Source organism: Sinohyriopsis cumingii, chromosome 15 (genome assembly GCF_028554795.1).
Source record: "Sinohyriopsis cumingii isolate HCF-2022 chromosome 15, ASM2855479v2, whole genome shotgun sequence".
NCBI lineage: Eukaryota > Metazoa > Mollusca > Bivalvia > Unionida > Unionidae > Sinohyriopsis > Sinohyriopsis cumingii.
The window spans coordinates 76,596,293-76,607,377 of record NC_142975.1 but is presented as its reverse complement, the minus strand read 5'-3'; the positions used below and the strand labels follow the sequence as shown (position 1 = coordinate 76,607,377).

At 39.4% G+C, this 11,085-nt stretch overlaps 1 protein-coding gene across 1 annotated transcript in view; it reads left to right on the top strand.

Moving 5' to 3' along the window:
- Window positions 1-263: 263 nt before the first annotated feature.
- The window catches only part of LOC149782106 (uncharacterized), an 86,038-nt gene continuing 75,216 nt past the window's right edge, over window positions 264-11,085 (top strand). Inside the window, exon 1 of the mRNA XM_089933546.1 lies at window positions 264-531. Coding sequence (XP_089789672.1) covers window positions 400-531 — 132 coding nt within the window. The 5' untranslated portion in view covers window positions 264-399. The remainder of the gene's footprint in view (window positions 532-11,085) is intronic.

Genomic DNA, 11,085 nt, shown 5'->3' with positions numbered 1-11,085 from the left:
TAAATTAAGATCAAGAGATATATAACAATGACCTTAATAAGTCACGAAAATAAACAAAGTAAATGGGACACGTGTTTGGAACTAATTTGTTTTTGCTCTTAACATAAAGACGTGACCTCTGAATTGGTCGGCGTAGGGATAAATTGGATAGTAAATTGCCTGATAGCAGAGTCGGTCATTATCATTAGCAGATACGACACAGATTGGGTACCAGACAATTCTATTTTAAGACTAAGAAAATCCCAAAGTATGCTTAAAATAGGAAATGTTAAACAACAAATAGTTCTCCGCTTTTTTTTTTCAGTCTGATATTACTTGTTCGACTAGTTAAGTAGATTAGTGTTAACAGAAGTTTGAATATATATTCTGTATTTTTTTTTGGTTTTTTTTTGCGGTGTCATGAGCATGTCGAGAGTGAAAGACTTGGAGAACATAGACGGCATAATTTTTAGCTGCGCAATTGCCAGTGGGTGCTACCGTTATTTTCAAGTGGCTCTATCGATGGAAGTATTAACGCTAAAGATACTGAAGGTAACATGTTTCGTAGATAAAGGATCTTACTCCACGAATGTTCATTTCGAAGGAGTTACCTTGTTCATGTTCTTTTCGAGGAGTTTTATAAATTTCATTTTGGAAAGAACACGAATGTAAGAATCCATTTATCATGCGACGAAACATGATTTTATATTGGCAAAACAGTAGAATATACAGTTCAAATTGGTGCATACATCCTTAAAATACAGTCCGCAGGCTTACAGCAGATGATATATTAGCCAAACATACAATGCTTCACCCACCCACCCGTATGATACCAAATTTATGCCACTGAAGGCCATGGGCGCCCGCAGGATTTTTTTTGTACGAGGGTAGGAGGTGAGTCAGTCGGCGGGGAGAGTTAGTATAGTAAGCAGTCTGAAACTAAATCTAATATTTACTAATCGTTTTGAACAGATATATATATATATATATATATATATATATATATATATATATATATATATTTGCAGTATGATTTCGGGGGGGGGGGGGATCATGTGAACCCCATGACCTATGCTGCTGGCGCCCATGCTGAAGGCTGTCCGAGAGGGATGGTATGCCTGTATGGATTATTGTAATTCTGATTTGCCGTTCTCGTAAAAACTATCGCTCAAGTTTTTTTTTAAAAAAAAAAAATTATTTTGAACATATTATCTTAAATTTTGGATTCAATTCAACATCTGCTGAATAAACGTATTCTGTTCTGACGTCGAACAATTCTATGATGGGTCATACTTATCATCTGGATAAAAAAAAAGCCAGTTGAATTAATTAGTAGCTAGTGTTCGATAATCCAGCTGTTATCTGCCATTAGTCTCGTTGTGTATATAGATCAGTTACTAGACGCTATAATTTAAACACCGTTTTTGTGATTTTAATGAGCTTGGTGTCTGCAATTGTTTTTCAGTCAAATTATCGACAAGAAATTGCACGTGCGTTTAACGGAGTATGTTAAATTCCCCATATTTGTACACCCCAAACGAGGAATATAATGTTGTTTTTGATAGGCTGATTGCTATTAATATTAAAGAAGTTTGAAACAGCAAGAAGACTGGTACCTCATATCTACCGGCAGATTCCAACAAGTAATCTGTTTTCGAGGTTGACATCCTTTGGAAAACACCGCTGTACACTAATTTACTAAATCAGAATAATAACAATTCTAATATGTCCTTAGGTTTCATGAGTGTTTATTGTGTTTTTATATTACTTGACTCAGAGGTTTAGAAAAGCGGCAGTTTTAAGCGACTATATTCAGTTGTAAACATTCAAATTCTCACCGCTCACTTCTTATTTCCTACCACTTTGCCCTAGTCTCGTTAAGCGGGAAAGAAAAGTCACTTCGCCCCAAAAACTAGAGTACAGAGTAAACCCATTACAATTGGCACCAGGCAAATACCCCTCCCCCCAATAAAATCGTTTTAATACGTTCATGTTGAATGGTGATGAACCAGGGGCTGATTTTTCCTAACCTTTTACAAGGTAAATGCTACAGATTATATCTCAAATGTATGTCGATAGCAGCTATTCGTACGAATAACGGGGATTAACTGAGAAGTTACCAATAATCAAACAGTTTCTATCATTCATAGCTTATTAGTTAATCATACTCTCAATCTATTTGTAGAAATAGACGAAATCATATAAAATAGATCAGGTTTCTTGCAGAGACATTTTTGGCAAACTGTACAGAATTAATGATTTTTCTATAAATTACTGCACTGGCATATTTTGTCTCATTGATATAGCCAAGGTGTTAGCTTTTTACGATCTAAAAATACAAACTTGAACATGTGTACAAATCAAGCTTCAGTTATAAACAGAAGTAATGATTACACTTTACATGTAGCTTTTCTTTTTCTCCAAAATTGTAACAAAACATACAAAACTGCATCTTCACTAGCCAAGGTTCTGATATATTAACACTGTCTACAACTTGGCGGATCGAGCAGATATTTATATGCTTCGGCTCTGAATTTCACTGCATGTCAAGCAAGCAAAATTAAGTTGTTCAGATCTGAACACTGTTTAACGTTCTTACACGGTCAAGACAAGGTGAGCACATAACTTGAATGGTCTCATAAATAAGCAAATACACCAGTAATGGTTTCTCTCTTAGTGATACTTTCGATGTTAAACTTACAAAGTATCCTTTTTAAGTCATCTGCCTCCACCATTTTCAGTCAATATACATTGCATGCTATTGGTTAGTTGGCATTACATACTAAGGGAGGCAACTCATGAATCCATTAGATGTCGATTGGACAAGACACTAAATTATATGCTCGATCCGCCAAGGTGTAGATAGGGTTAACATATCAGAATCTTGGTTAGCGAAGATGACAAAATTGAAACATTGAATTATTTTTCTTCACAAACTCCTGGATTACAGTATAAGTAATAACATTAACTCATCCAGCAGAAACTTGAAAATGGGATTGTGCAAGTTGATTATTTTTACCACTTTTGTGAAAAAGTGCCAGCAAAAACAAATGAAGAGAATTTGATCATATAATTTAAACAAAGCGTTAACATGTTTACATGAATAAGTATACATGAAGCTTTTTGAAATTTATATTGATAATTCAGATCAAGCAGATTTGTCACAGAGACAATTATTTTTGCATATAATTTGACCAAAAGAATTGGGGCATGAAGATTTCTCAAGTTCATACAGATGATGCTGACCCACGATCAAATATGGCCACCATTACTAAAAGTAGAAAAAAAAACTCCAAAAGTTTTGAATATAGAATATGATAAAAAGCAGCAGAGGGGCTGTACAGACCGAAACTTTTTGCACAATAAACCCCTCCAGGAAACTATTCCTCGATAGAGGGCTTATTTCGACGAAATAAACCCTTCTATTCAGAATACAGGACAAAAAAAAATGTCCCCCGAAAACTCGAAGAGTTTCCAGGGACAAACTCGTTGAGTTTGCACTGACAACTTGGGTTACTTCAATAAATCTGAAACAGTTTCCGTGGCGGGGTCGTTATTGAAAAATCCATGGGTCGGGTCCATCCCCTCTGCTGCTCTGGGAAATGAGTTTCCAAGGAAAAACATTTTTATGTTGCAAATAGTGTATCAAGTCCAATACGGTATCTTGTTCTGGGATCGTGTAAATTTATTGTCACAAATCCGTGAGGTTTTCTTTGAGCATGACTGAAGAAATTTTTAAATTTATTTAAATCCATATCGCCACCACACCAGGTTTGATGAATATTTCTCAGTGTATGTGTATCAACTCCATTGAATATCGCAAGAAGATTACAATTATCCCTGATTACTTTAGGAATTTGTGTATAACGCTGAGTAACATAAATCACATCAGTGTTTTTGTGACGTCCCCGGGAAAATATTCTTGCGGGATTTTTTTGCTTGTCCAACATAACATCATCATACACTACTAGGTTGTTAATTGATTCATCAAGATCCTCGACGCTGGGGGCTTCTTCGATATCAGTGATAAATTCAACAACATCCTCACCGTCTTTACTCAGCGCGCTTGCACTCTCATTAAAATCTTTTATAACGTTATAGCATCGTTGATCATCTACAGATGGAGCTATCAAATACAGTTTATCCCATTTCATCCACTTCATTATCAAGTTCAGCAACAGCTGTGTTTTACCTGAACCGGATGGCCCAATTATAATCGCGCGGATAGAGTTTGGTAGCACTGAATTATGCTTAACTGGCTCTTTCTTTTTTGTCGCAGAAAAATCTGTAATTTCCATTTGTATATAAAGAATAATAATTATGGATCTATATTGTGTGAAGTGTAAGGCACGAACCCCTACGAATGATCTAACAACCATTACAACAAAAAATAACAGACAAGCACTTTCTGGTAAGTGTACGCGATGTGGCACAAAAAAATTTAGATTTCAAAAAAAAAGCGAGAATTTAGCGGAGGTGACATTGCAGCCAAACTTGGAAAGCTCCCCGGAACTCCCTGGGCAAAGTATCCCGGAGAAAAACATCTCCCAGGATACAATTACTGCGGTCCAGGGACCCGACTAGATATCAGACTTGATGAACAATCTAAACCAAAACCGGGAGAGTATCCGATAAACGCTATCGACGCAGCGTGTCACATACATGATGTTGCTTATCGAAGTAAAGATCTACAAGACAGGCATATCGCGGATGTGAAATTAATTCATACACTAAGCGCCATAAAAAATAAATCATTTAAGGAGTCACTCGCTAATTGGTTAGTAAGATCAGCGATGAAATCTAAATTAGTATTAGGCGCTGGATAATTAAATAAAAATGCAAGCGATTTATTATTCCCCAATCGGATACTGGAGAGGTAACTCAGCAATTAATAAACTCGCCAACGCGGCATCAGTAACACGCGAGGTTGCCAAAAATTGGCTATCAAAACAAGCAATATGGCAAATCTACTTACCACCACCTCGACAAATCAACTTTGCACATTTTGATGTTAGTGTGCCCAATGAAGTTCATCAGGCTGACATACTATTCCTGCCTCATGATACTGTCCGTAGAAAAATATACAAATACGCGCTAACAGTAGTTGATGTTGCCAGTAGATACAAAGAAGCAGAACCGTTAGCGACTAAAACAGCGTCCGAAGTCGCCTCTGCGTTTAAACGAATTTATCAACGAGGACCTCTAAACTGGCCACGATTATTACAAGTTGATCCTGGCAAGGAATTTCAGGGCGCGGTGTCATCACTGACAAAGCAGCATAACGTTACCATACGACGAGGACATACTGAAATTCATCGGGATCAGGCAATTGTTGAGCGATTTAATAGAACACTCGCTGAGAGATTATTCGGATACCAGTACGCGAGGGAATTCATTTACGATACGAGATCTCGTGAATGGGTTGCAAGACTGCCAAACGTGATAGCCGCACTGAATAATGAAATTACCAGAACAACAAACATGAGACCTGTAAATGCAATCACAAAAAAATATATACCCCGCGTCAGTGAACGCGGACAACAGCAACAAAATGTTTCAACGCAGCCAGGGACGCTAGCGTCCCCACTGCTGGGTAATGTCACCGTTAGGTATTTATACGAACCAGGCGAACTAGAAGGAGGAAAAAAAAGAGCAACCGATCCCACATGGAGTGTTACTACACATAAGATATCCAGCATAACCAGATCAACTGGGAGAAACGCAATCTACAGATTAGATTCGACTGCTCCTCAACGCGGATTTAAACGCGAGCAACTTCAGGTGATTCCCGAGGATACACAATTACCACCCCGATCACTAAAGTGATCCGCACTGAAGTGATTCAATCATTTAAATAACTGCAGCAACACCTCTGCGTCGGTTACACTCAAGACAGGTCAACATCACATTTTCACGTGTATGACCGCGACTGCTATCTATTCTATCTACGGTGAATTGCCTTGGGTCGTTTTTCGAATACTGCCACAGCAATAAACAATTACAACTCGCACAGTGATTATTCTGCTGTTGTTGTAATTGTATTACAAATTCAACATCCAAACTTTGTTTGGGATCAAACTCTCTACCATTTTTTTTGTCGCTCTGTTTGTAACCGGCTAATTTCTTTCTTATTGTGTCATCAGCGATTGAGCTGTCGTTGACAACATCATCTAATACAATTCTTCGTAACTGACCTATCCTTCTTACTCTTGACACGGCTAAATAAACTAAATTTGACCACTCGATGCGATCATCAACAATCCAAACTGTTGTATCTGAAATAGTTAGTCCCTGCGAACTGTGGATGGTCATAGCGTATCCTAGCGTCCACGGGGATTTGCTCATTTTCAGTGCCTGTTCAACAGCATCAACATCAACTGTGACAATATCATTTAATACTAAATTCTGTTTCTCCGGACCCGACGCAGTCAGGCGCCCTGGAATATCAACATCAATATTCTGCAATCGCGTATCAGCTGGTCTATAACACAACGGCACTGGCAACATGGGAAATTTCTTCTGATGTAACTGAAATAACCGCTGCTGAAGTGTGTCCCTGACTATCTTTCTACTTGCCACAATTAAATCACCTGGTTTCCACGTTTCCCAAAAGTCGCTCAGCGAAGTCTCTGGAATTATTTCACGCATTATCTCACACTGGACTTTATTGGTTTGTAGCCTGATCAGTGCCTTAAACTCTTTCAGCGTTTCATCGAGTGCTCTAACATCGTTAGTTATTTCCTCATAATAATCTACAAAAGTTTTCAGCCACTCGTGTGGAGATTCACCTGTAAATGGGGGTGGTTGACCATGATCACCGCACATCACCACTGCGGTATTTTTCTTTAGCAGCCAATCCAGAAACTGTTTTAATGTATCCAACGGCACAGTGTCTATCTCATCCCAGATGATTTTCTCGGGAATATATTTCGTTCCCATTCGTTCAGGTGTCCACGTGCCGCCGCTGTATTTGAAAAAACTGTGATACGTGCACGCGTTAACATCCCGTTGTCTCATCTCCCTGGCAAGTCTGTGTGTGGGTGTTAGCACAATCATGTCAGAGTTTCTAAATAATTCAATCGCTCGAGTTGTTTTACCAGAACCACCAGGACCGTTCAGATAAACTGTTTTGTGTCTTGTAACAGGATCGTGCACCGGCGGCAACAACGAAGTTGCCCCCGACGAAACCATCGAAGATATTTCTGCGCTGCGATACTCATCCTCGATTTCAACATCAGCCGATTTACAATATCCGTGTAACATTTCATTCTTTATTCTCCACGAGCCCCACGATGGATCATCCGATATAACATTATCCAACAGCGCTGAGTGTTTTTTATCAATATAAAATGAATCCGTTGCAACTCTCACTGCGGCAACAGGGAATCTATTGATCATCGACAACAAATTTATGGATACATAAGCCAGCATCGAAGATCTCAAATGTATGTACTGAGATGATTCTCCGTCAATATAACTAAAAACAGTCCCTAGTTTTTCCCCGTTTGACAGAAACACATCTTTGCGGTTACAGAACATGTTGTTCGTGGCTGCATCAGCGACAATAAGATCCAATTCAGTCTTGTCCATGATTAATCGACTGTGATGTTGTTTATGATCATACGCTCCACCTTGAGTGAATTTCCCTATTATTCTTCGTCCTAGATCTTTTGCTGTGCTTTCATCATTTCTGAGTTTGCTTTTAAGTACTTCAGGAGCTTTCTTGATGATAGCGTCGATAGAAGTTTCTGGATATTCTCGTGACCAATCTTCGATGACTTCTTCTAACGTAACCGGCGTTGGAGTTGGCAACCAAACTTCGGTTTGACGACAATAACATATAATCGCTTCGCTGACCGTCAGCGACAACAGTATTCGACTGTCAAGCATGTATCGCAATAACACTATCGGTGCCCATCGCTTCTCAACGAAATGTCTGCCAAACCAAACATAACACACAGGATGTAAATCCTTAGCGAATTTAAACGACGACACACAAGCAAATCCGGTCAAGTCAAAATCGGGTAAAACACCGTTGACAGCTACTCTTGTCATGGTATTGCCAGCGTGGCCAAACCGTTTAAAATATTCGCTGCATTCTCCACGCCCAAGGAAACTTCCTGGATAACACGCCGTCATGTCCACGGATATCATACCGCGGTGATCATACTGAGTATTCCACAAACCGCCGTGTCCGTATTCGACACAGCTCTGCTGGATATCAGCAAGAAAACTTTTCGGAGTTGGTCTCCATGAATTTCGTTCCCGGGCTACATGCGCGACAACACCCGGGACAGTAAAACAGTGTGTCAGTAACGTATCAGTGTTGCCAGCATGATATTTTTCTGCGAGTTTTTTCATTTCCTGCTGTAACGCCATTGTTCTGTATATTTCTCCGTTGGGTCTCACAAACTGATCATATTCTCCATCTTCGCTACTTCTGAATAACCACACAGACACTGGATCGGTTTTACTTATCTGATAAATAAAATCAAACATGCTCCCAGAATTGCTTTGCAATTCCGGATAATACTTCACAACACGGTCTTGCGGAAATATCCTAACCGAGTCAGTCCAGGCGTGACTGTTATGATCGATAATAGTTATTGGTGTTCCACGGGAATTGTATTTACACTCATACAATACCTCACCGGTTAACGATGAAACCGTTATAGGAAATTTTAGTAATCGCTCTAGCTCAGCAACATCATTTATTGACGCTCCTTTATCCGCTACTCGTGTCGCCCACGCTGTTATTTTAGTTTGTCTTAGCGGTGTTAGGCCGTTTCCTCGCATTGCATTTTTAAAATGTTCCATTACTCGCTCAGCTACACAATTCAACACCGACACCTTCATCGGTTTGAGTTTATCAACGCGTGGTTTCTTCATCGGATAAATTCCATAAACAACTGCGGTCACAGGATACGCTCTGGCATAATATGGTATATCAATCCCAACAAGTACTCCCGGTTTTGAGTCTTTACTTAACAGAACGGTTTTTCCACGAACGCCTCTGGCATCAAGAACAGGGTCTAGTTTGTCTCTGATAATCCACGTTCCCTCGCCGACTCCAACAATAAATTTTATCTGTACGAAATATCTTCTATCGTCGAGATACCCAATTATGTTACGCGCGATTGTATCGTTCATGGTAGCATCAATGATACGGTCACGAGAAATGCTCGCGTTTCCGAGGATAATTTTATACGAAGACCACGTGTGTGCGGCACCATCACGACGAAACTCTTCTTTGGCATTCTTGATAACACCAATTACCTCTGCTAACTCTCTTCGTCGTGGATCAGCGGTTAACCGGTCAAGATCGAATCTAGAACCTGATATGGGTTTTATTCTGGATAGTCTTTCAAAACCCATTATTATAATTAAGACAAATATTTAAATAGACAAATATATTATATGATGAACCAATGCAAGTGGATCAAACTAAATTCATCAGCGCCGTGTAGCAAACCCTGCAGAGGCGAATACTGTGGACAACATGCTCAACAGGTCCGCGGTGGGAGTCTAGGACCGATACCGTGTATCAGATGCGGCATTGGAGTACGAGGAAAAACGCAATTATGTTCAGCGTGTGGTGGAAAACGCTATCGAGAACTAAAACGGTATTATGATTAAAAAAATCCAGACTGTGATAACGCTCTCAAATGCGAGCGTGATTACATAAATAAGTTTTCAGACAAATTATGAATTAGACAATGATTTGCTTATAGTATAATGAATCAAGAATTCGTCCGACATCCAACTATTCCAAATTATGAGGCAAACCGAGATGGCATAGTGAGAAACTACAGGCTGAGGAAACAAGTTGGTACAGTTGATAATGCTGGTTATTTAAGATTTACTGTTAGGAAAGGGAGGTATTTATGTCATCGTTTCGTCTATGAGGTTTTTAACGGAGAGATCCCTAAAGGCCTTGTCATTGATCATATTAACGGGAACAGACTTGATAACAGTATTGAAAACCTTCAAGCGATCACTCAGAGCAAGAATACCATACGAGGAAGAGTTAAATGTAAAACAGCTATAAGAAGAGCAGTGAAATCTGTGAATGTTGAGACTCGTGAAGAAATAATATTTCAATCAATGAGCGCAGCCGGTAGGTATTTCGGTATTTGTCCACCTTCTGTACAGCATGTCGCAGATGGGATCTACAAAACAGCATTTTCAAAGAAGCTCAAACAGAAGATTTCATTCTGTTATATAACTCTTATCGTTGACACAAACGACGATAACTCCTCCGAGAGTGTGTAACGCTTTGCAGAGTTGTCGTTGCTGGTCAGAGGATTTGCTCCCCCTAAGAAAGCCACCTTGATAAAATATTTTATCGAGTTCATAACATGTAATCATTTATTTACCGTAGAATATATATTTTTTTACAAACAATATCCTCGTTTTACTGAATATATCCGACTGTTTTGCTCTTCTGTGCTTGTTATATGACCGCGCTTAAGAAAACATACAATTAAAATATTTTAAACAAGTCCCGCCCACTGCTAGAGCGAATTTCCAACTCGCAAGTAACAGTTGGGTTATATACGAAATCGCTCCCTAAGACCTTTGGGTCGATCGAAAGTCAGCACGCGCAAGCAAAACCATAAATTTAATCCGCCAATGGCGGGTGTCTTTTGTGCACCATCCAATGGTCGATTCAATGGATGGTTTTGCTCTGCTGCTGACCGTAGAAAATGACCCACCTGTGTATGTTTGTGTCGTCATAGGATAAGGTCTTAGGATAAGTTAGGATAAGATTACATGTTCATTGTGCCTTTACTTGCTGTCATACTCGAATCAGAGGTTAAAGGTTGTCTGTTCTGTACCGTCTCTTAGGATAAGATTACATGTTCATTGTACCTTTGCTTGCTGTGATACTCGAATCAGAGGTAAAGGTTGTCTGTTCTGTACCGTCTCTTAGGATAAGATTACATGTTCATTGTACCTTTGCTTGCTGTGATACTCGAATCAGAGGTAAAGGTTGTTTGTGTTGTCAAATAAATGTTTGCCGGGCCTGCTAGAGAACTCGATCCTAGAAGCCAGGGCTGTCTCGTCTTGTAAATAAATGTGCCTCTGAGTCACTTGGCAGTCAGA